Below are 26,569 nucleotides of genomic sequence, written 5' to 3' on the forward strand. Positions count from 1 at the left end.
ATCAAAGAAATATAAGCTCATCCAATTTGCCTTTCACAGACACACGTACTCTCTTATTATTATAGAGATGGCTGGGACATACAAATGAGAAATAGAAATAACCACACACTCCATTTACTCGAAGTTCACTGTACAAAAATTAAGGCCTGCTACCAACCACAAGTCTTTGCACTATATAAAGTGCAATATGACGGTGGTATGGCTGGGACATAAAAAACAAGAGACAGAAACAACCACACACTCGATATAATCGCTGCGTAACTAAAACATAGGATAAGTAAAAAAAACAGGCTATAAAAACGTAGACAATTATGAAAACAAGCACTAAGAACACAGACAGAGACTTAAAAAAACGACTGAGTAGAATAAAAACACAAGAGGAACAATATACGCAAATTTACTAAATCACTTTTTACAAACCACACCACAAGTACTATAAGCAACATAAAACTAACGTTACAACACAGAACTCAAAATAATTTTTCTTTTATTTAATGTAACCCAAAGCAGCAGTCGCAAAGTACTAGATGCAAACTAATTATCGGTATGTTAGGTACCTCTAAGGAGAATGCAATGCTTACTCCGTGTGTTGCTTACACACAGAAGCAACTAATGGATATTTTTTTCAGGCTGATGTTGTTATTTCTTACTCTAGGAGTTTTTGGATTGAAATTTTTCTCTCTATTTCCATGCATTGCCTGCGAAAACATATCAGATGCGACATATCAAAACTTTTAATTTACCAAAATTTGTTTCATTAATTTATGCATAAAAATTCATCAGCAGTAGAAGTATATTCACACCTATAATTCCTATTTATTTATGTTTCCTGCATTATCTACTTTAACTTTGTGTGTTATTTTATCAATACTTTACAGATGCTAGTTATGACATGAACACGAGGCGTAAGAGGAGTACGAGAATCAAAACAACTAAACTTTATTTTAAATACTATTGCCTACACCAAAATAATCAAACCATATTACACAAGGTAAATATAAATTATATATTGCTTTTCACCCTAAAAAACTGTTATTTTATTTAATTTGTTTATTCATCAGATTCATCTCCATATGGTCCATATCCTGTAGAAATTCCCTTTGCAGTTGGAACTGATCCACGAATTCCAAGACCTGATCGGATTCCGACTAATCCGTGTCTTCTAAGACCACCTCCAACAAGAATATTTTTGCCAACCAAGCCTCGCCCACCAAGACCTGATCCAATGATTCCTCTGCTTCCAGCCAACCCATATCCTCCGTATCCTTTACCTCCAACTAAACCACGTCCAGCTAATCCTATACCTGCAAGACCTGATCCAATAAGGACTTTCCGTCCTCCTTGTCCTCCAATGATTCCAGCCCTTCCTAATTTACCAATACCGGAAACAACATTGATTCTGCTACCACTTCGGATACCAACCTTACCTAGTCCGCCTAAACCTCCCGAGACACGTTCTCCGACGATTCCACTGCCTCGTCTGATAGCATACCGAGCGTGTCCGTAACCAGAATATCCGTAACTACTGCGTCCATATGATCCGTATAAGCTTGGATCCCTTTCTGCATTTTCGTCTTCATCTTCTGTCATTTCGTCCCTTTCATCTCCATATGGACCATATCCAACAGAAACTCCTTTTCCAGTTGTAATAGATCCTCGTACTCCAAGAGCAGATCGACCTCCAACTAAACCGTGTCCTCCAAAGCCGGCTCCAAGATGCCCACTTTTTTCAACTAAACCTCGCCCACCAAGACCTGATCCAATGATTCCTCCGCGTCCAGCTAATCCGTATCCTCCGTATCCTTTACCTCCAACTAAACCACGTCTAGCTAATCCTATACCTGCAAGACCTGATCCAACAAGGATTTGGCGTCCTCCTAGTCGTCGTCCTCCAATGATTCCAGCCCGTCCTAATTTACCAATACCGGAACCAACATTGATTCTGTTACCACTTCCTAAGACACGGCTTCCGACGATTTCACTGCCTCGTCTGATTCCATAACGAGCGTTTCCGTAACCAGAATATCTGTAACCACTGCGGCGATATGGTGTGTATACGCTTGGGTCATTTTCTTGATCGTCATATTCTTCGTCCTCATCTTCTGTCGTTTCGCTTTCATCCATTTCTGGATCCTCTTCTTGATTGATAAAATCGTCCACTAAAATAAAAAAACTCTTCATGCAAATGTTGTCTCTTAACATTTTATTTCGACCAAGGTACCTTACGTTTTAAAAATTTGATGTAAGCTTGAAACCGTACCTGCATCGGCAATGTCTTCTGTTTCTTCCACTCCATTTGCTAATGTGGTAAATAAAAATGATAAATAATTCATCATTATAAATGTAGAAGCAAATTGATAGTGTTTTAAACGTAACATCTTAGGACAATTTTGTTTCCAAGTTGTGAATGATGCGTTTTAACGAGTTAAAGTTTTCGAATTTTTTAGCAAGAATTTGTTGTCTATGGAATTGGTTTATTAACCAACATTTATTTCTTTTTTTATTTACGGTTAACTGAAATGCCTGAATTCTCATGACTGCAATATACAATAGAAAGTAAAATAAGATTAAAAGCAGCCTACCAAATGTTGTTCCCAACAAGAAACATATCAGCAAAACGACAATTTTCATTTTGGATGTTCTAAAATGAATATTTCAATTATGTAATAGGACATTACGAGCTACTCTATTTACCTTGAGAGTTTCCTTGAGACCATATCTTGTTAAAGTGCGCTAACTGCGTCTATCTGGCTGTATTTTACGCTAATTAATTTCCATTGTTCTGGCGTTGTTGTTAGCATTTATAACTTATCCGTGCAAACTATTGAAATTGATAATATTACTTATTTCATTAAGAGCGATGAATTTTACCGTTCATCGAATTGTCTTTTTTCATTTTTTGGTGTCTACAATTGGATTTGTTCAAGAGACTAAAAACTAGCTTTTGCTATCTCTTATAATAATGCGGAGTGTATGTGACGGTCATAGTGAATATCGCCATTTTCCTTTGATGTCGCCGAAATTTTCCCTGAAGTCGCCGAAAAAAGTCTCAAATGTTAAATTTTATGACGTTAGGGCGCGACGTCAATAACACTACTACTAACGTCAATATCCTATATTAAATTAATGAAGCCATTACAGTGCACTTAAATATTTGAGGCCAAATAACTTGAAAACGAGGTGGTGACGTCAATAATTTTTCACCGCGTTGGTAAATAGGGACCAAATAGGACCAATTTGGGTAATTTTCCCAAACCTGGATTCCTGAATCCGTTTTGGAATGGACGGGTTGATGAGGTCATCAAAAATCATTTAAACCCCCATATCTTCGTAACCGTTTGTGAAAAGCACATCATCATATACATTTTCTTGATCAGCGTTTAAAGAAGTATACGTTAAAGGCAACAGGTATACAAATTTCCATGAAATAATTTTGTGTGTTTTCGCGGGTCTTTGCTGACGTCAGCATAATTTTTAAACCCTTCTATATCATTAACCGTTCATGAAAATCACATGATCACATCTTCATGAGCGTGTCGAGCTCTACACAATAGAGACAACGGATAAACTTAATTTCGTCAATTTGTTTTTGCATATGCACTGCTGACATCAGCAAAAGGTCTAAAATAACCAATTTTTACATTGCCCCTCCTGCTTAAGTGGATTTCTCCACGGGCCTTATCGACTAGTGATTACTATTACTTTGTTTAAAAAGCAAAATAAAATGGACACTTCTCAGAATGAAAAACATATTTTTCAAGTTATAGATCGCGATATAAGTAATACTCTTTGCCTACCTTTTTTAAAGAATATTTAAATTAGCTTTTCTTTCTTCTTCTCGCAATTAAATCGTACTCGATTTGTGTAAGATGTTGCCACTTCGTTCCTTTTAACCTTTTCCAACCAACCACAAAGCGTGTTCAGTTTTAAAGGTGATGCAACAAAGAATGGTAATGACAGGAATTGTTACTATGTGTCTTGTGAGTAGAGCGTGGTTGGTCATTTAAAAACCATGCCTTTTAAGCGTTACTAAGAATGTTGGACATGATGGAGTTGTAATTATTTGTTAATAATAATACTTTGCATTTGTTCATTTTTGTTTTTACTTTTATTACTGTTGTTGTTGTTGTTGTTATTGTGGTCCTTGTCTTTCTTTTTATTTTCATTCTACTTAGTAAAATCAGTTAACTAAATTTAGCAAAAATTCCTAAAACAGTTATGAAAACATAGTGTAGTATCCAAATAAAAACATAAATAAAGCACGATTTTTGGTCCCTTGTATAGCTTTTTGACATTCTCCTCTGATTTTTAATTTTTTCTGCTACTTCTATTATATGGTTAAACTTTAATGGATTTTTAAGGTTTTTTTGCTACGCACATCTTTAAGCGTATATGGGTCGGTTTAGGAACTTTTTTTATAGATTTGTTAGAATCACAAGTTCCAAAAGGCACTGAAATTAACTTTTATATTTTTCATCTTTTGAGAATAATTTTTGATCAATTCTAGGCGCTTTTGTTTTTAAATATGTTCCTTTTATATAAGGTCTGCTTTTTATCTACAAGAATGTGTGCTCATGTCCATTGTTTCAACACAAAATCGAATAAAGGATAATAATTCAAAATTCCAGGTTTATGCTTCTTTGTCAATTCCACAATTATCCAGGCACTGACAACAATAAAAGAATTACAGTAATCTCAATAAAAACAGAGAATTATGCCAATTACTTTCTTACCGAACAGTGGAACAACGAAACGACTGTAACTTTAAAATATATTTGCGTCACTAATCCAATGTGAACACTCCTGTATCACCTAAAACCCACCACCCTAGCATCCCTAAACCATTGGTAACTTATAGTGCTACAAAAAATATTTGGAAATATATCATGCCTTTCTAAAACGTTTAGCCTAATCCATCAAGCAACAAAACAAGGATAGTGATTTCCCACTTGCATATTCAACGACAACTAGGGAAATAGAAAAACCTACTTAAAGCTTAGGGAAGTAATTAAGCATTTACAAATAAGCAACGCGCGACGGCTCATTGTCAATTTCGTTCTATCACAAGTCTTCTGTAATTGCAAGGAATTTATTCGGACACTTCTCTGTCGGGCAGGTGAACCATGTTTAACAGAGACAAGAAAGAAAAGGTACCTCCTGATAAGGGTTTGAAAAAATGATTATTCTTGTGGCTTTCACAGTCTGCACTTTTCGTGATTTTTCCGTTCTATTTCATTCCATGTTGAATTAAATAATTGATTCATAATTCTGTTACGTTAAAAGGCGCTAATTTCATTAAGGAGCATTATTTTTATTCAAATTTGTACTATGAAAGAGAAATACTTTGTATTTTGTTTGTTAGTACAAATACATTTCTCTTGTTGCTTCATATTTAAGTAGCTAACTAGCTAGTTAAGCTCGTAGTCTTCCAGAGAATAAAAGTTTACAAATTATCAAAAAGAAACAAATGCATTTTTTGTAGGAGTGTATTTGTGGTTTAATTTACAACAAAAGAGACATGGTGGATTTCATCATTTTGGTTACTCAAATATTGTGCTGATGCAATGCAACGCATACTCTCTATAAATATATATTTTTTGATATTTCAAAACTTTTGCGTAACATTGCTACCTTATGCCATGTTTTTCAATTGATAGTGCTTGTGGTAATAAATAACCATCGTGGTTCATATCGCCCTTGTTTATTTCCTAATGCGTTTTCACAAAATAATGCAGCATGTTGTTAAATAACCACCGACGTCCTGTCAGTCATTAATTAAATAGCTCTAACCATGACTGTGCGAACATGTTCTTTAATGGCTACACCATAATATTGAAAAATCGAGTACTTTCTTTGAAAACAAAGTTTATCTAGATAAAAAATACCCAATGCAATTATAGGTAGCGATCTAGGCTTCTTGTTTCTGACCGGTCACTATGATATTTAATAATTAGTAGAAAATTAAGCGGAAAAAGTTCTTAATAGTTGGTCATATCAAACACTTTGGTGATAGTTAGTCAGCTTGACTTAAATTCAGCTCTATGATAGTAAGCTATGAATAGTTTGTTTAGAAACAATCGATTTCGCGCATACACCAGTATATGTATGTATAACATGCACAAGTGTAACTCTGGAAGATGGAACACCTGTTTCGGCCTGTCTGAAAAATTTCCAAGGCTACTACATGCATTTACAAAATAACTTAGTTACTTAAATGTTTAACGCAAAATCTGCTAAAAATAAATATGCCTTGTTTGACATACGGCACCGTCAGTTCCATCCGAGAATTATATCCTCTGCCTGAAAACTCAAGCAATAATGATGTAATCTAAACGTCAAAGCATGAAATAAAAAAAGTCCGCGTATCACCTTTGCTCCATAATATTTATTTAAAAAAAATAATTAAGCCAGACCCAGAGCCAGAGCTAGATCCTAAGTTTTCTTGCCAATACAAGGTGCATCTCGTGCCTGCACGCACTAGAGTCACAGAGATGATTTGTCTATGTAACTACTTTAAAGTGTGGAATGTTTGCGAGGAGAAATTGCTACTAATCTTATCCACGAAATTAAATTCCTACGGAAAAAGAATTTTGGTTGATTTTTAATATATTTTTGAGTAGTGCGGGATAAACGATTTCGAGTTTTGTAAATCGTAATTTTGAAACTTTTGACCAAACCAGCAAAATTTGGTTCTGGGAATAAAGTGTTTCGCATAAAATTCGTCCGCAGGTTTTGTCAAAACAAGTTATTATTTCCTTTTAAAATAATTAATTTCTGAAACCTCTAAAAACACCTTTATTGCAAATTTTGAATCAATATTTTGTTTTGTACCATAGCTATAAAATGCACTTTGCGAAAGAGGTCTACAAAAGTAGAAACATGTTAAAACGCCCAGGATTTTTCACGTTATTTCAAATCATATGTCTTTGTATTTCGCTAATTTTTAACCGATGACATCTTATGATATTTAGCGATGCCAGCGTAGAACCTCACAATTGTAAACAATTTGGTTTGCTTTTTAAGAGCTAAATAGCCGTTACACACAATCTACAATCTGTAGCTACATACATTAGGCAACAAGTATTAAAATGTGTGTTCCTCCCCACAGTTGGTAAAGTTAATGCAAGGCGGGAAATACTTTTTATTTTATGTCTTTTAAGACTTAATTAAGTTTAGTTAGTTTAAGTGCTGAAGTTTTAATTTGTTGCATGAAAAGGCATTTCTGTTTGTCACAACTGACAGTTTTCTAACGTGATTACTTCTTAAACTAAAATACAACTAAATATACAAATATTATATCAATGACTTTTATGTAGAAGTTGATATTTTCCTTGTGCATCAAGAGGACTGAAAAATGACTATAGCGTTGTTATACAATTGTTTATCTGGATGTGGGATTAAGATAAGACAAAAATGATGTATCTGGTAACTTTTGTGATAACGCTTGCGGTAACCAGTGCAGTAACGTGCATCATAACGCGTGTGGTAACGTGCTGGTAAAACACAAAAATGTTAATTTGTCTTTCACAAATTGTTTGTACAAATGTTGCAATTAAAGTATCAGGCTGAAATTAAAACATATCCTATCCCATTGCTTCTAAGTTAAAGAATTTCTTTCTTAACGGAAGGGAATTAAAAGACTTTTAATAGGCTGAAAACGGATAAAATAAGTACCACCTCGACAGATAGAAATTTAACATGTTGTCATTATAAAAACACCTGAACAGTTCTTATATTGTATTAATGAAAAGAAGGATTCTGAATTTCAATTTCTATTGAGCTAAAATAAAGTTTCTCCGCACAGCAAATAAAACGCTACTATAAAAAAATACTACTCTTACTAGTAAAAATCCTGAAAAAGAAAATAGAACCAATAAGCAATAAACTTTATTTCTGCAAGAATGATTTAAACTCTAAAAGTTTATGGATTGAATGTTTTCTTCATATTTCCAAGAATTGCATATAAAAAATAATCGAATGCAACATATCAAAACTTTTCACATGCCAAAAACTAAACTGAAAAATTCTGGTTGTAACAATAACACTTAGAAATCTTTTTGCTTGGCAAACTAAAAGCCAGTTAACGTTGAGAACTTAACTGTATGCTGAAGCGTAAAACTTAAATCTCACTTTATTAATCATGATGTAACCGCGCTTTAAGTTTTGTTTTTCTGACATATGTGAATTGCATAGACCTAAAATGTGGTTGGTGATTTGTCCATAGAAAGAGAGTTGAATGGGGATTGGGTAAAATATTTTACGCATTAATAAGATAAAAAAAAAAAAAAATACAGAGTAGTATTCTGCTGGCGACTTCTTATTTGCTAAAATTTGTTTCATTAATCTACGAACAAAATTTAGCAGCGGTAAAAATAAATTCACACCCACATTTTTTACGTTCTCTTTTTTAATACTTTTAAGAACATTTTTTTTTATTTTGTCAATACTTATCATATGAATACGAGATGTACTAGAATCAAAACAACTAAGCTTCATTTCAAATACTATTCCATACACCGAAATAATCAACTCATATTATACAAGGAAAATATAAATTATATATTGATTTTCACCCCAAAAAATATTATTATATTTATTTTGTTTAATCATCAGATTCATCTCCATATGGTCCATATCCTCTAGAAATTCCTTTTCCATTTGCAATAGATCCACGTATTCCAAGACCTGATCGGATTCCTACTAATCCGTGTCTTCCGAGACCACCTCCAACAAGAGTATTTTTGCCAAGCAAGCCTCGCCCACCAAGACCTGATCCAATGATTCCTCTGCCTCCAGCTAACCCATATCCTCCGTATCCTTTACCTACAACTAAACCACGTCCGGCTAATCCTATACCTCCAAGACCTGATCCAACAAGGAGTTTGCGTCCTCCTAATCGCTGTCCCCCAATGATTCCAGCCCTTCCTAATTTACCAATACCGGAACCAACAGTGAATCTGCTACCACCTCGGATACCAACCTTAGCTAGTCCGCCTAAGCCTCCCAAGACACGTCCTCCGACGATTCCACTGCCTCGTCTGATTCCATACCGAGCGTTTCCGTAACCAGAATATCCGTAAACACTGCGTCCGTAAGATCCGTATACGCTTGGATCACTTTCTTCATCCTCTTCGTCTTCATCCTCTGTCATTTCGTTGCTTTCATCCCAATATGACCCATATCCAACAGAAACTCCTTTTCCAGTTCCAATAGATCCGCGTACTCCAAGAGCAGATCGACCTCCAACTAAACCGTGTCCTCCAAGGCCGGCTCCAAGATGCCCTCTTTTTCCAACTAAACCTCGCCCAACAAGACCTGATCCAATGATTCCTCCGCGTCTAGCCAGTCCGTATCCTCCGTATCCTTTACCTCCAACTAAACCACGTCCGGCTAATCCTATACCTGCAAGACCTGATCCAACAAGGATTTGGCGTCCTCCTAATCGTCGTTCTCCAATGATTCCAACACTTCCTAATTTACCAATACCGGAACCAACATTGATTCTGTTACGACTTCCTATGACACGACTTCCGACAATTCCACTGCCTCGTCTGATTCCATAACGAGAGTTTCCGTAACCAGAATATCTGTAACCACTGCGGCGATATGGTGTGTATACGCTAGGGTCATTTTCTTGGTCGTCATCTTCTTCGTCCTCATCCTCTGTCATTTCGCTTTCATCCATTTCTGGATCCTCGTTTTGATCGATTAAATCGTCCACTAAAATTAAAAACTCTTTATGCAAATGTTGTCTCTTAACATTTTACTTCCATCAAGGGGTTTTACGTTTTAAATGTTTGATGTAAGCTTAAAACGTACCTGCATCGGCAATGTCTTTTGTTTCTTCCTCTCTATTTGCTAATGTGATAAAGAATAATGATAAATAATTCATCATTATAAAAGTAGAAGCAAATTGATTGTGTTTTGAAGATAAGGTCTTAGGACAATTTTTTTTCCAAATTGTGAATTATGCGTTTTAACGAGTTACAGTTTTCGAACTTTATAGCAAGAAATTGTAGACTATGGAATTGGTTTATAAACCAACATTCATTTCTTTTTTTATTTACGGATAATTGAAATACTTAAATTCTCATGACTGCAATACAATGGAAAAATAATAAGATTAAAAGCAGCCTACCAAATGTTGTTCCCAGCAAGAAACATAACAGTAAAATGACAATCTTCATTTTGGATCTCCTAAAATAAATATTTTACTTATATAATAGAACAGTACGAGCTCCTCTATTATCCTCGGGAGTTTTTTTGTTGAAATGCGCTAACTGCGTCTATCTGTCTGTATTTTTGATTAAAAAATTCTCAATTTTCAGGTGCTGTTGCTAGCATTTATAATATATTCTCTCCCCTTTATTGAAATTGACAATCAATTTTTTCGATCAGAGCGATGAATTTTACGGTTTATTGCATTGTCTTATTTTGGTTGTTAGTCTCTACAAGTGGATTTTTTTTTCACAGAACTAAAAATTAGCTTTAGCTATGATTACTGTCACTTTGTTTCAAAAGCAAAATATTGATGGACACTACTTTGAATAGAATTATACAACTCAATCTTATAGATCGAAATATATGGAATACTAGCTACCTACCTGTTTTGAAGAATATTTGAATCAGCTTTTCTTTCTTCCCCGCACAGTTAAATCGAACTGGATTTGTGTAAAACGTTGTAACTTCGTTCCTTTTAAACTGTTTTCAACCAACCACAAAGCGTGCTCATCTTTTAAGGTGATGAAACAAAGAATAGTGATGACAGAAATTGTTACTATGTGTCTGGTGAGTAAAGCGTGGTCGGTCAACTAAAGTATTCATGCCTTTTGACCGTTACTAAGAATATTGGTCACGGAGTTAAAAGTGTCTTTGTAAATTATACTTTGCATGTGATCACTTTAAATGATTATTTTCAATACATTCTTAAGTTATTCTTTTAAGTAAACATTTAACATTTATTTGCTGCACACATATTTTAGTGTATGATTTGTCATTGTTTACAAAAATTACAAAACATTCTCGTACACGCGCATTAAGTAAACTTATAAATTTGTTAGAAACAGAAAGACCAACATGAACTAGTATTAAATTTCACTCTTCCCTCTTTGAGAATGAAGCTCTATCGATTATAAGGATACTTTCTATATACAAGAGTATCTACTAATGTCTTTTGTTTCAGCACAAAATTAAATATCACACGAAAAGTCGTCCATTGATTTAGAGATTTTAACCTACATGTCAGTATCACAATAGGAATACAAACGTATGGCAGTACCAATTTCTGTCATCAAAATATCAAAATAAATTCAGAAAAAAAAAGTAGGCATCGCTAAGAAGATTTTTTTATTAATTACACGGTAAAATATCTTCGCAAGATATGGCAGCTAATTGGTATATATATTTATTTTATATTTATTGATTCTATTCATTTCATTGCGCTTAAAACTGGAAATTATCGATTAAACCATATTAAATCGTACTTCTATGTTCTACAGAGGCAATGATTTAGGGTATTATACCCTAACTACTCAACTCTTAACAAAAAAAACAACAAAAAACATGGAAATAAAAAAGCGTAAATAACACCTAGATATATTTTAGCTTGATAAACACTTTTAAATATAAATAAGTGTACTGTTGATACTTCTTTCATCTTGCATCATGTTGTAGTAATTAATCACTTTAGCGGGTAGGTTTCTAGACAACAATAAATAGCTCAATATCATTAATAAATGATCACCAAAGAAAAAAACAAAAACATGCTGAATTCTTTTTTGGACTAAATTTGTGGTTGTAAATGACAACAAGACAGAGATGTATCTATATCGTGGATTCGTCCATTTCAATCGATATATCTCGATTCGACAGTCATTCTGCGTGTATAAAGTACTCTTAGAAATGTGCTAAAGTGCTCTTAAGAGACAATTAAAGTTTGTATATATACATCTTTCTTTACTAAACATTTTCATCATTGTGCAGATGCAGATGAATGCTGGCTTAATATTTAGGACCAACAAACAAATAAATTTTTTCATGTAACTTTGTCTTAAAAAGAAAAAACGGGGACTTTTAATGTCATTTGATTGTGACCGCAGGCATAGCTTTGTATGAAAACCAGCCTACGTATAGATTTCACTGTTATTAGCAAGGCAAAAAACACGTGTAAACTCGCTGTTTTATTGACTTGTGGATAATTTGTTGCCGCTGACGAATTACCTTGATTCGCCATCTTAAATATTTGTAAAACTGGCATATTTAAGAACATTTAATAACTAAAAAACATCATTCCCATTACTTTATTTGTCTAACTTGCTCTAAATTTTGCGCTAGTGTGCAATCGTCGGCTATAGTTATTTCGTCAAGACAAATATAGTTAGGAATTATTACAAAACATTCTTAAAGGAACGGATTGGCTGAAAAACATAAACTGGAAAGTGTGCACGGTTAACGTGATTTTTAATGGATAGTTAATGATATTCCAATATGGATATTTTTACCCCAACCAACCCCAGTTAACCATAACTACTTAGTTAAATTTAATGTAATTATGTTTGGTAAACCCAGAGTACATGTGCTATAGCAAGATTTCATGGATAGGAACAACATGTCTGAGTTTTTTACGAGAAAACAGATCACTAAGAAGCAAAAGTGTTTTGAGAAAGGAGGTATGGTTATCCCCTAGGGATTAAAAATATTTATAGAAAAATAAGACAAGTATATGCATTTTATCAGCTAAAAATAAATCCAGCGTGATTGGCAGATCACATGTGAAAAATAACCGCGCAAAATTTATGTGTAGTGAGAGAAAAAAAACAAATGTTTCTGGACACTGTAATGGTATGGTAATCCTAAAGTGATTGAGAAATATTACGCATTAAAAAATGTATAAACAAGATTTTCTACTTACTCGTGTGTCTGCTACATGTAAATATGATTTTTTTGTCCACAATTTTCTACAATGGCGGCTAATAAATCTGTGTAGGTAACAGGAAAAGAAGGTATTTTCATTTTTCTTTTATATTGTTAAAAATTGTGTCTCAAAGGTTAAATTCCTGACGTGTTCAAAATTTTGAAACACTTATATCACCCTAAACATTTGTCAACAGCACATGGCCCTATACATTTTCTGGATCAGCTTTTTAGGCATACACAATGGTTGCAATAGTTAAAAAATTTCTGGATAAAGATTTCGTGCAAATTAGAAGGTTTTGCTGATGTTAGCACAATTTTTGAACCTTTGCACATGCTGAGGCATTCGTTGAAAGAATATGATTATGTATATTTTCTTGTTTTGCGCTCTGCACTTTACACAATAGTGGCAACGCGTTAACAGCTTTTTAAAACACTTTTATGGCAAATGAATAGGTCACTACTGACGTCAAGAAAATTCAAATGAGGTTCTTTTCCATTGTTATTCTGCCTAAGTGGGTTTTTCACGGGCTTTATCAACTAGTATCTCTATAGAAATGTTCCGTAAAACTAATTTATTTGGAAAATAGAACCTGCAGTAACTTAACTTGTCATGTGATAGTCGCGGTGTATGAACTTCTATTGTTTGTTTCTTTTGAATTTTTAATTTTACTCAATTTTTGTTTCATTCATTAACAAAAGTTTTAATTACACCGGTCTTTCGTAGAAATTTACAAAAAGTTTTATAAGGAAGTTCACGATTTATTTCGTATCTTTTAACATTTTTCGCACTAATGATAAACTAGTTCTGGCACTGAAGCCATATAGCAGATATTTTTCTCGTTTTGATGTATTTTCTAGTTATTTTCCAAACATTTAGGCGAAAAAATTGAAAACAAAAGTATCAAAACCCGAAATATAATAGAAAAACAAACGCGTTTTAAAAAGGTGGAAACGTTCTTCGAATATATTTCTTGCATCGCTTTTTCATGCATTATGCCCATCTGTTTCTTAGGATTTAGGGAATCTTAAAGGACCAAACATTTGACTAATTTCGTGAGTCCACGACACGGAAATCACGGGTCACTTTCTTATGACGTGGCTGTACGCTAAATTGTAACTAAAAAGATTAGGGATGTACTTCATAGAAATCGCAAATAAGGTGTAAATATATAACCCGCTGCTAATAACGATATAAATATATATACCCTTATGCCAAAAAACTCTATGTTAGCATATATATATAGGTATCGCTACATATGAAACGGTATTAGATATTCACAAAGCATACGGACTGTTAAATGAAGTTCCTAGCATAAAACGGAAATTGTGTTTACGAAAAAGATGGCTGTTCTTTTTGAGTATTCTCTACTCTTTCATTCAAAATAAATCTTTAAAAAAACATTTGAAGAAGAGCATGGTTTTATAAATTAATCATAAGGTTCTGTAAGGTTTTTTCATGTTTTATTTTCAGTTTTGATTATATTATTGTTGCCAGACATGTTTTATAGGTAGCATTATAAAAAGCCAACCACCACCAACAACTAGCCAGCTAGCCAGGAATATATATATATATATGTAGCCATGTTCTTTATACCTAGCTAAGTCTCCAGTTTTTATTTAAGTGACTAGCTATTAGCTGCTGTAGCTAGCTAATGCTAGCTTTAAACTAAAGATTCCCAGTATATATATTCCCACAAAACACATCAAACTATATTAACCCTGAAAATTTTAAACATTTTCCTGGGTTTTTTTTGGTTTGCGAAGTTCTTTTCCTCCAAATATTCTGAAAATAAAGTTCAGAAATTACTTATTTTTAAAATGTAAATTTAATTTGTTTCAAATTGTGGGCAAAAACCTTAATCAGCATGCTAAAAGAACTGACTTTTCTTAATTTAAAATTACTAAACACAACCATTTTCTTACATTTAGTGTAATCTTTTGTGCTTATGGCTTATATTTAATACACCAAAAGAGCTACTTTGTTGATTTCAATTTTATACTTTTTGTAAGCTATTTTTTTCTTCTTTTTGACATCTCTGTTTTACCACTCAATTTTTACATTTTATAAGTTATTTGGAGCAGAATGGTATGAAATAGACCAAAATACCTGATCTTAGTTGTTTTTAATTTACAGGCTGTGTCTGTAAAACTTTAAGGGGAACATTTGGTGGAAGACAATGGCATGACATATACTGATAGAACTGATTTTTGTTGTGTTAGATGTTATATCTGAACCTTTTTGACATTTTATGTTAATTTTGCGAGGAAGGACCATATATATATACACAGAAGAAGAATTCAATTTTACACCTTGCAAGCTTTGTTTTTCTATATTTTGTATAAATTCTTACTGGGGAGAACTTCATGCAATATATCGAAATGACTGATCCTTCTCGATTTAAATTTGATGTGTTCTAAATCGTATATAGTTTTGGAAATTTTGTGTAAGATTTAATGGGTGAGGGCTAGATGCAATATGTCAAAAAACCTTTTTTTGTTGAATCAGAAGCACTCCCTACAACCATTCTTTTTTTTACAGTTTGTGAAGCTTTTGTGAGGAAAGAGTGTATGCAATATTATCGAAATAACTGATTTTTGTTGCAAACTGTTTTTCTTTGGCATTTTGGATTAAAATATTGTTTTAGAGGGCATATGCAGTAGATATATGTACTGAAATAGTTAAATTTTGCAAACTTTGATTTTGTCGTTACCTCTCATTTTTTACATTTTGATTAAACTTTTGTGGGAGACCGTCGGTATGCGAAGGACCAAATTAAGAGATTTTAGTATTATTTAGAATTTGTATTTTGTGTTGCAAAATTGGTGCAAAAATTGACATAAAATGAACTTATATACAGATTGATTGCTGTTGTTTAACATGTCTCATTATGACTTATATATATATTTTATGAAAATTTGTGACAGAATACTATGTGAGATTTGAAATTTTGTTTACTTTATTGATGGTAAAACAGCATGCAAATTGCTAAAAGGACTTTATTAATTTTAGATTTAAACACCGTTATTTTGTTGGCATTTTGTCTAAAGTTTGGTGAGGAAGGACTGTATGCAATATATCAAATAATTTTTTATTGCATTATAATTTGTCCTTGCAAATCCCTTTTTTTACACCTTAGATAAAAAATTCTGTCAGAGGCACAATTTATTGTTTATTTCTCACATTGTGTGTCAACCTTTGGCAAGGTTTGCAATAAACTAACTGATTTTAACATATACAATGAGAGAGATTTGTGTTTGACATTGATCAGCTTTTTTGTATATATGTGGCGTTTTGAGTGATTTAAATTTTATGGGTGAGATGTATGTTGAAATGCTTTTGGAAACTTCTTTCCGAATAATTTTCGCATTTGTCATATGGTCAGAGCAAGTAATTTTAGTAGATTTAGATTTTAAATGTCACATAAATACTGCAGTTGTTGAAAACCTTTAATTTTTTTGGTCATTTATATAATAATGCAGATGTAAGATGCGCACTGCTGTATTGTTTGTTTTTTGATGGACATATATCTGCTACATAAATTAAATGGAATACAGTGGATTCTACCACGGGAAACAGCTAGTATTGTATTAATGAAAAGAAGGATTCTGAATTTCAATTTCTATTGAGCTAAAATAAAGTTTCTCCGCGCAGCAAATAAAATGCTACTATAAAAAAATACTACTCTTACTAGTAAAAATCCTGAAAGATAAAATAGAACCAATAAGCAATAAACTTTATTTCTGCAAGAATGATTTAAACTCTAAAAGTTTATGGATTGAATGTTTTCTTCATATTTCCAAGAATTGCATATAAAAAAAATAATCGAATGCAACATATCAGAACTTTTCACATGCCAAAAACTAAACTGAAAAATTCTGGTTGTAACAATAACACTTAGAAATTTTTTTGCTTGGCAAAATAAAAGCCAGTTAACTTTGAGAACTTAACTGTTTGCTGATGTGTAAAACTTTATTAATCATGATGTAACCGCGCTTTAAGTTTTGTTTTTCTGACATATGTGAATTGCATAGACCTAAAATGTGGTTGGTGATTTGTCCATAGAAAGAGAGTTGAATGGGGATTGGGTAAAATATTTTACGCATTAATAAGATAAAAAAAAAAAAAATACAGAGTAGTATTCTGCTGGCGACTTCTTATTTGCTAAAATTTGTTTCATTAATCTACGAACAAAATTTAGCAGCGGTAAAAATAAATTCACACCCACATTTTTTACGTTCTCTTTTTTAATACTTTTAAGAACATTTTTTTTTATTTTGTCAATACTTATCATATGAATACGAGATGTACTAGAATCAAAACAACTAAGCTTCATTTCAAATACTATTCCCTACCCCGAAATAATCAACTCATATTATACAAGGAAAATATAAATTATATATTGATTTTCACCCCAAAAATATTATTATATTTATTTTGTTTAATCATCAGATTCATCTCCATAAGGTCCATATCCTCTAGAAATTCCATTTGCAATAGATCCACGTATTCCAAGACCTGATCGGATTCTTACTAATCCGTGTCTTCCAAGACCACCTCCAACAAGAGTATTTTTGCCAACCAAGCCTCGCCCACCAAGACCTGATCCAATGATTCCTCTGCCTCCAGCTAACCCATATCCTCCGTATCCTTTACCTACAACTAAACCACGTCCGGCTAATTCTATACCTCTAAGACCTGATCCAACAAGGAGTTTGCGTCCTCCTAATCGCTGTCCTCCATTGATTCCAGCCCTTCCTAATTTACCAATACCGGAACCAACAGTAAATCTGTTACCACCTCGGATACCAACCTTAGCTAGTCCGCCTAAGCCTCCCAAGACACGTCCTCCGACGATTCCACTGCCTCGTCTGATTCCATACCGAGCGTTTCCGTAACCAGAATATCCGTAACCACTGCGTCCGTAAGATCCGTATACGCTTGGATCACTTTCTTCATCCTCTTCGTCTTCATCCTCTGTCATTTCGTTGCTTTCATCCCAATATGACCCATATCCAACAGAAACTCCTTTTCCAGTTCCAATAGATCCGCGTACTCCAAGAGCAGATCGACCTCCAACTAAACCGTGTCCTCTAAGGCCGGCTCCAAGATGCCCCCTTTTTCCAACTAAACCTCGCCCAACAAGACCTGATCCAATGATTCCTCCGCGTCCAGCCAGTCCGTATCCTCCGTATCCTTTACCTCCAACTAAACCACGTCCAGCTAATCCTATACCTGCAAGACCTGATCCAACAAGGATTTGGCGTCCTCCTAATCGTCGTTCTCCAATGATTCCAACACTTCCTAATTTACCAATACCGGAACCAACATTGATTCTGTTACGACTTCCTAAGACACGTCTTCCGACAATTCCACTGCCTCGTCTGATTCCATAACGAGAGTTTCCGTAACCAGAATATCTGTAACCACTGCGGCGATATGGTGTGTATACGCTAGGGTCATTTTCTTGGTCGTCATCTTCTTCGTCCTCATCCTCTGTCATTTCGCTTTCATCCATTTCTGGATCCTCGTTTTGATCGATTAAATCGTCCACTAAAATTAAAAACTCTTTATGCAAATGTTGTCTCTTAACATTTTACTTCCATCAAGGCGTTTTACGTTTTAAATCTTTGATGTAAGCCTAAAAACGCACCTGCATCGGCAATGTCTTTTGTTTCTTCCTCTCTATTTGCTAATGTGATAAAGAAAAATTATAAATAATTCATCATTATAAAAGTAGAAGCAAATTGATTGTGTTTTGAAGATAAGGTCTTAGGACAAGTTTTTTTCCAAGTTGCGAATTATGCGTTTTAACGAGTTACACTTTTCGAACTTTATAGCAAGAAATTTTAGACTATGGAATTGGGTTATAAACCAACATTCTTTTCTTTTTGTATTTACGGATAATTGAAAAACTTAAATTATCATGACTGCAATACAATGGAAAAATAATAAGATTAAAAGCAGCCTACCAAATGTTGTTCCCAGCAAGAAACATAACAGTAAAATTACAATCTTCATTTTGGATCTCCTAAAATAAATATTTTAATTATATAATAGAACAGTACGAGCTCCTCTATTATCCTCGGGAGTTTTTTTGTTGAGATGCGCTAACTGCGTCTATCTGTCTGTATTTTTGATTAATTAATTCTCAATTTTAAGGTGCTGTTGCTAGCATTTATAATTTATTCTCTCCCCTTTATTGAAATTGACAATCAGTTTTTTTCGATCAGAGCGATGAATTTTACGGTTTATTGCATTGTCTTATTTTATGTTTTAGTCTCTACAAGTGGATTTTTTTTAATGGAACTAAAAATTAGCTTTAGCTATGATAACTATCATTTTGTTTCAAAAGCAAAATATTGATGGACACTACTTTGAATAGAAATATACAACTCAATCTTATAGATCGAAATATATGGAATACTAGCTACCTACCTGTTTTGAAGAATATCCGAATCAGCTTTTCTTTCTTCCCCGCACAGTTAAAGCGAACTGGATTTGTGTAAAACGTTGTAACTTCGTTCCTTTTAAACTGTTTTCAACCAACCACAAAGCGTGCTCAGCTTTTAAGGTGATGAAACAAAGAATAGTGATGACGGAAATTGTTACTATGTGTCTGGTGAGTAAGGCGTGTTTGGTCAACTAAAGTATTCATGCCTTTTGACCGTTACTAAGAATATTGGTCACGGAGTTAAAAGTGTCTTTGTAAATTATACTTTGCATTTCATCATTTTAATTGATTATTTTCAATATATTCTTACGTTTTTCTTTTAAGTAAACATTTAACATTTATTTGCTACATACACATGGATGTGTTAGTGTATGATTTGTCATTGTTTACAAAAATTACAAAAAAATTCGTACACGCGCGCTTTTTGTTTTATGTATAAAACCAGGACTATATATAAAATAAAAAGGGTATTAAGTAAACTCATAAATTTGTTAGAAACAGAAACACCAACATGTACTAGTATTAACTTTCACTCTTTCCTCTTTGAGAATGAAGCTCTATCGATTATAAGGAATTATTTTCTTTAAAAAATGGAGTTGTTTCATCTGAGGCTCCTTTATATGCTTTTTATATACAAGAACATCTGCTAATGTCCTTTGTTTCAGCACAAAATTAAATACAACACGAAAAGTCGTCTATTGATTTAGACATTTTAAGCTACATGTCGGTATCACACTAGGAATGCAAACGTATTGTACTACCAATTTCTGTCATCAAAATATCAAAATAAATTCAGAAATACAAAAAAGTAGGCATCGCTAAGAAGATTTTTTTTATTAATTACACGTTAAAATATCTTCGCAAGATATGGCAGCTAATAGATATATATATATTTATTTTATATTTATTGATTCTATTCATTTCATTGTGTTTGAAACTGGAAATTATCGATTAAGCCATATTTAATCGTACTTCTATGCTCCACAGAGGCAATGATTTAGGACATTATACCCTAACTATTCAATTCTTAACAAAAAAACAAATATGGAAATAAAGAAGCGTAAATAACAACTAGATATATTTCAGCTTGATAAACACTTTTAAATATAAATAAGTGTACTGTTGATACTTCTTTCATCTTGCATCATATTGTAGTAATTAATCAGCGTAGTGGGTGGGTTTCTAGACAACAATAAATAGGTCAATATCATTAATAAATGATCACCAGAGAAAAAAAACAAAAACATGCTGAATTCTTTTTTGGGCTATATTTGTGGTTGTAAATGACAACAAGACAGAGCTGTATCTATATCGTGGATTCGTTCATTTCAATCGATATATCTCGATTCTACAGTCATTCTGCGTGTATAAAGTATTCTTAGAAATGTGCTAAAGTGCTCTTAAGAGACAATTAAAGTTTGTATATATACATCTTTCTTTACTAAACATTTTCATCACTGTGCAGATGCAGATGAATGCAGGTTTAATATTTAGGACCAACAAACAAATAAATTTTTTGATGTAACTTTGTCTTAAAAAGGAAAAACGGGGACTTTTAATGTCATTTGATTGTGACCGCATGCATAGCTTTCTTTGTATGAAAACCACCCTACGTATAGATTTCACTGTTATTAGCAACGCGAAAAACACGTGTAAACTTGCTGTTTTATTGACTCGTGGATAATTTGTTGCCGCTGACGAATTACCTTGATTCGCCATCTTAAATATTTGTAAAATTGGCATATTTAAAAACATTTAATAACTAAAGAACTTCATTCCTATTACTTTATTTGTCCAACTTGCTCTAAATTTTTCGCTAGTGTGCAATCGTCGGCTATAATTATTTTGACAAGACCAATATAGTTAGGAATTATTACAAAACATTTTCAAAGGAACGGATTGGCTGAAAACCCGGAAAGTGTGCACGGTTAACGTGATTTTTAATGCATAGTTAATGATATTCCAATATGGATATTTTTACCCCAACTAACCCGAGTTGACCATAACTACTTAGTTAAATTTAATGTAATTATGTTTGGTAAACCCAGAGTACATGTGCTATAGCAAGATTTCATGGATAGGAACAACATGTCTGGGTCTCGTTTTTTACGAGAAAACAGATCACTAAGAAGCAAAAGTGTTTTGAGAAAGGAGGTATGGTTATCCCCTAGGGATTAAAAATATTTATAGAAAAATAAGACAAGTATATGCATTTTATCAGCAGGACTAAAAATAAATCCAGCGTGATTGGCTATGTGGATAAACATAAATACAATATCGCATAGATCACATGTGAAAAATAACCGCGCAAAATTTATGTGTAGTGAGAGAAAAAAAACAAATGTTTCTGGACACTGTAATGGTATGGTAATTCTGAAGTAATTGAGAAATATTACGCATTAAAAAATGTATAAACAAGATTTTCTACTTACTCGTGTGTCTGCTACATGCAAATATGATTTTTTTGTCCACAATTTTCTACAATGGCGGCTAATAAATCTGTGTAGGTAACAGGAAAAGAAGGTATTTTCATTTTTCTTTTATATTGCTAAAAAGTTGTGTCTCAAAGGTTAAATTTTCTGACGTTACGTGCAAGTCGTTTCCTGACGTGTTCAAAATTTTGAAACACCTATATCACCCTAACCATTTGTCAACAGCACAAGACCCTATACATTTTCTGGATCAGCTTTTTAGGCATACACAATGGTTGCAATAGTTAAAAAATTTCTGGATAAAGATTTTGTGCAAATTAGCAGGTTTTGCTGATGTTAGCACAATTTTTGAACCTTTGCACATGCTGAGGCATTCGTTGAAAGAATATGATTATGTATATTTTCTTGTTTTGCGCTCTGCACTTTACACAATAGTGGCAACGCGTTAACAGCTTTTTAAAACACTTTTATGGCAAATGAATAGGTCACTACTGACGTCAAGAAAATTCAAATGAGGTTCTTTTCCATTGTTATTCTGCCTAAGTGGGTTTTTCACGGGCTTTATCAACTAGTATCTCTATAGAAATGTTCCGTAAAACTAATTTATTTGGAAAATAGAACCTGCAGTAACTTAACTTGTCATGTGATAGTCACGGTGTATGAACTTCTATTGTTTGTTTCTTTTGACTTTTTAATTTTACTCAATTTTTGTTTCATTCATTAACAAAAAGTTTTAATTACACCGGTCTTTCGTAGAAATTTACAAAAAAGTTTTATAAAGAAGTTCACGATCTATTTGGTATCTTTTAACATTTTTCGCACTAATGATAAACTAGTTCTGGCACTGAAGCCACATAGCAGATATTTTTCTCGTTTTGATGTATTTTCTAGTTATTTTCCAAGCATTTAGGCGAAAAAATTGAAAACAAAAGTATTAAAACTCGAAATATATTAGAAAAACAAACGCGTTTTAAAAAGGTGGAAACGTTCTTCGAATATATTTCTTGCATCGCTTTTTCATGCATTATGCCCATCTGTTTTTTAGGATTTAGGGAATCTTAAAGGACCAAACATTTGACTAATTTCGGATTGCCCTAAAATCATTGAAGATATACTTCTTAATCTTAGATCAATTCAAAGAAATTCACCTCCACGGGATCAACTGCATCATTCTAAATGCTTCGGTGGATATTATTGTTTTTATATCTTGTAAAATATCAAAAAAAAGGAATGTGATAAATTCCATTTAATAAAAAATGAGAATGTATATACCGTATCATACCGGGAGGCCATCAATTTGACTTTTAAAATTGACTCTGTACTTATTTGCGGGGGAATAACGGAAATCTGCCGGTAACACCAAGTCAAGAAAATTACACGGATTTAATGTATTTGCAACTAGCTAACTTTAACAAATTAAATTAGAATACAGCTATACATACATCTTATCCCCAGGCACTGTAGTAATTGGTTGTCTTTTTCAGCCTCTTAGTTGATTTTATATTGAGGTGAAACTCACTGCATGAATAGCTAGATTTTTAACAAATTTTGTTTAAGAGAATATGATATAATCTGATCCGAAAAAGCAGATTATATTAAAAATGACATAATCCGAATTTCCTCGTGGATAATACGAAATAATCCTGTTTGATTATTCAGATAATATGATAGTAGCCCCGATAATATAAGATAACATTGTGCGTAGATAATCTCGTCGTTTTGACGGACGATTATATAATATTCTTAGAAAGATTTTTTTAGATTACAGGGTGAAAAAATAATTATTTGAGGATTTTAAAAAACACGAACGATTATATCGGATTACGCAAACAAAAATTAATTATCTGAGGAAACAATTTTCTTTCCTGATGAAAAATTCTGTTAACGGAATAAGTAAGCAGGGTAAGGTTGTATGAAATATGGCACGTGTTTAAAGAAGAAATATTTTTCCCGGTGTCTGAAGAAGATGTACCGGCTAACTAAAATAAAATACACTAGTCACAAGCAAATTAGGAACTAATATACAAAATTTCATAGAAATAATAATACATAAGAAAACATATAGGAACGAAAAAAGTAAAAGAGATTTGTTAGACTTAAAGTAACATCAAAAAAATAAAAAACTGAGATAAAAGTTGATTTGGTTGAACATTTGCGAAAGTCTCTCACCGAATATTAAAGTACTTTTCTGACATTTAATTTTGTATTAATGAGTTAAAATCTGAAAATTTTATGAAGATATGGTCTAAGTTCAACTGTAGTGATAGCCCTAGCCCTTCGACACCTCTTTTGTTCGTGCATTTCTTTCCACAATCAATTACTCAAGAATCTTTGTCAAGGATATTTTATCGTGCGTCTCCTGTTTTAAGTTTTTTTTTCTTCTGTCTACCCACTATGTGCTTATCTAAAATTTATTTTCTGTATTTTTCCCAAGGAAAAAAAACATCTACATAGTCTCGGGTTTAAACTTGAATTGCTTACATAGCCAAAAATAATTCGTTTAGACACATGGTAGATATTAAATTGGCTTTATTAATTATTATGCTCGTAAAATATTCAAAATCAACCTCTTATTAAAGTATCCAATAATTCATTAAATATATTTCAAACTTATCTGTCAGTGTTTTCTAACTATCCTCCTAGGACTAATAGCATACATTTGTCCAGATTTGTGAGTAGATATGCATACAAACTCCACAAAAATTATAGAACAATAGGAAGTCATTTCTATCAGAACAATCTTCTTTTCTGATAAGAACCACAAAAACCTGACATAACACTTAATCTTTCAGAGAATGCTAGTGTTAAAATAGTACTTGGATTATTAAAATGGTGAGACATTGGCTTACACTTTTCCTGTGGGAATAAAGAAAATAGTTGTGTCTTGTACGATAATCTCCGTTGTTCACCAGCTATTCGGTGCAAGCCAGGACACAACTGAGTTGCAACAATATGTTGTTCGTTTTATTCCAGCCCCTTTTCTTTCTTTCTAGATCTACTGAATTCGAAAACTGTTTAAATTGATGTTATTAGGAGAGAAGCGAGAAACACTTTCTGAATTAAAAATTTGTCTCAGTTCAATTTGCAATTAAGGTCCCTGTAAGACAGTCTTTCTTATTTCTTGTGAGGTCAAGAAATCGACGAGCTTATCATATATAAAAAAAATGCTGCAAGTAATTGAGAATGAAATTAATGACTAATTAACTTCACTAACCATGCCTCGTTGATTTACTTTTAAATTAATTGAACTTTAGGAATATCTATTTTTATACTAGTATTGTATTTACACTCTTATCTGCCTCTTTAACCATCAAATCAATTAACGAAAACCGACCACGACGAATTACACAAAGACAAACAAACAGACTATAAACACATAATCCTCTACAAATATATATAATTATGTGCTATTGACGACACAAAACTTATTTTGACGTAGCATCACAACCTTCATATATTTGGTTGACGTCAATGTTTTTATTAGCGAAGCTGTCGCATTGCAGTTATAATTTTCAGGCCAAACAACTTGGAAACAGGCGAAAAAAATTCACGTCATCTCCTGCGTAGGTAACTAAGGATCACCTCGGAAGTAAAATAGGAGCAATTTCTTGAAGCTGGATCAAGCCACCCGTTTCGGAACAGACGTTTTTATACAACATCAGGAAACTTTTAAATCCGAATATATCTGCAAACATTCGTCAAAAGTACCTTATCCTAAACATTTTTTTGGCCATCGCATTGAAACCACATTAGAGGCAACGGATAATTAAATTTTATAAAGAAACTTTTTTGTAGATGGGTTTGTTTCTGCTAAAGTCAGCTAAGACTGAAACTTTTATATCTTTTATATATTTTTTTTCTGCTCTATAAAATAGACACATTGGTTGATTTTTTCTTACGTCGGCAACATTTGTCACACGGTTATATCTCCTTAACGTTTGTTCAAAGCACACGATGCTACACATCATCTTGATCAGAGTTATAAGCCCTTTACAATAGATGTTACGAGTTGCAAATTTTTTAAAATTGTTTTTTATCTATATGAACGGGTCATTGCTGACGTCATTAAAATTTTAAAAGAACGAACCGTTGTCAATGTTCTTTTCTTAAGTGGTTTTTTTCGCGGGTTTTATCAACTAGGAGGATATAATTTTTTCTTGTATTTTTTCTACCACATTGTGTACTGTTTACAGTAGATACTTTTTTTCTCTATAAACACATATATTTACATTTTTCCAATATTTTTTCTAATGTTTCCGGCCTTAACAGCTGCCACTGAATTAAAAAGTAATTCCGTCAACACAAACTTCAATAATCAAGGAAGCAATCTCCAGCATTTTTTTACAACCACCAAGGGTCTAAAATATGTAAAGGTTAAGATTTTTCCACTTTTTAGCATTGTTAAACCAAACAACGAATGTAGTTGCATCCAGTGAGAAAAAAAAATTACATCATTGTATCTGTCAATAACTTTTTGGTAGCTACATTTAGTATTTTTTATATCTCCCAAGTAACCTTTTATATCACTTTTGACATAATAGCCTGATTTTAATTAAAACCAGATTCTAATTTGAATTATTAAGCAGGAACTTCTGATTGTAATGGCAAATGGTTAACTGGCTGGTTAACTATATATATGAGCTTACTGTAGAGAAGTAGATTTAATTGTTGAAGACCTTATATAAAATGACAAAAAAGGGTCCGTGCTTTTTTTACAACCATGGAACGGTTAATAAAATGTCCTTTAGAAATTTTCAGGCACATATTCTT

At 32.9% G+C, this 26,569-nt stretch overlaps 2 protein-coding genes across 2 annotated transcripts; both read right to left on the minus strand.

Moving 5' to 3' along the window:
• Positions 1–1,050: 1,050 nt before the first annotated feature.
• Positions 1,051–2,378, minus strand: LOC130636861 (shematrin-like protein 2). Its single transcript, XM_057446710.1, has 2 exons — positions 2,261–2,378; positions 1,051–2,159 (listed from the first exon to the last, which is right to left on the minus strand). The coding sequence occupies exons 1-2, from the start codon at positions 2,376–2,378 to the stop codon at positions 1,051–1,053; spliced, it is 1,227 nt and encodes a 408-aa protein (XP_057302693.1).
• A 5,937-nt stretch (positions 2,379–8,315) lies between these two features.
• On the minus strand, positions 8,316–18,446 carry LOC130635918 (uncharacterized). The gene is made up of 2 exons (XM_057445442.1): positions 17,471–18,446; positions 8,316–9,240 (listed from the first exon to the last, which is right to left on the minus strand). Exons 1-2 carry the CDS (start codon positions 18,429–18,431, stop codon positions 8,603–8,605), a joined length of 1,599 nt encoding a protein of 532 aa, XP_057301425.1. The 5' UTR covers positions 18,432–18,446; the 3' UTR covers positions 8,316–8,602.
• Positions 18,447–26,569: the final 8,123 nt, after the last annotated feature.

This window comes from Hydractinia symbiolongicarpus, chromosome 3, assembly GCF_029227915.1.
Source record: "Hydractinia symbiolongicarpus strain clone_291-10 chromosome 3, HSymV2.1, whole genome shotgun sequence".
NCBI classification, from domain to species: Eukaryota; Metazoa; Cnidaria; class Hydrozoa; order Anthoathecata; family Hydractiniidae; genus Hydractinia; species Hydractinia symbiolongicarpus.

What these genes read in the sequence shown, in the direction of transcription:
- LOC130635918 (XM_057445442.1), bottom strand. Translation starts at nt 18,431, where the DNA reads ATGGATGAAAGCGAAATGACAGAGGATGAGGACGAAGAAGATGACGAC. An exon ending in CAAAAATACTCTTGTTGGAG is followed by an intron (nt 9,241 to 17,470) that starts GTGGTCTTGGAA and finishes GTTTAGTTGGAG; the next exon opens with GTCGATCTGCTCTTGGAGTA.
- LOC130636861 (XM_057446710.1), bottom strand. Translation starts at nt 2,378, where the DNA reads ATGTTACGTTTAAAACACTATCAATTTGCTTCTACATTTATAATGATG. An exon ending in AGAAGACATTGCCGATGCAG is followed by an intron (nt 2,160 to 2,260) that starts GTACGGTTTCAA and finishes TTTTTATTTTAG; the next exon opens with TGGACGATTTTATCAATCAA.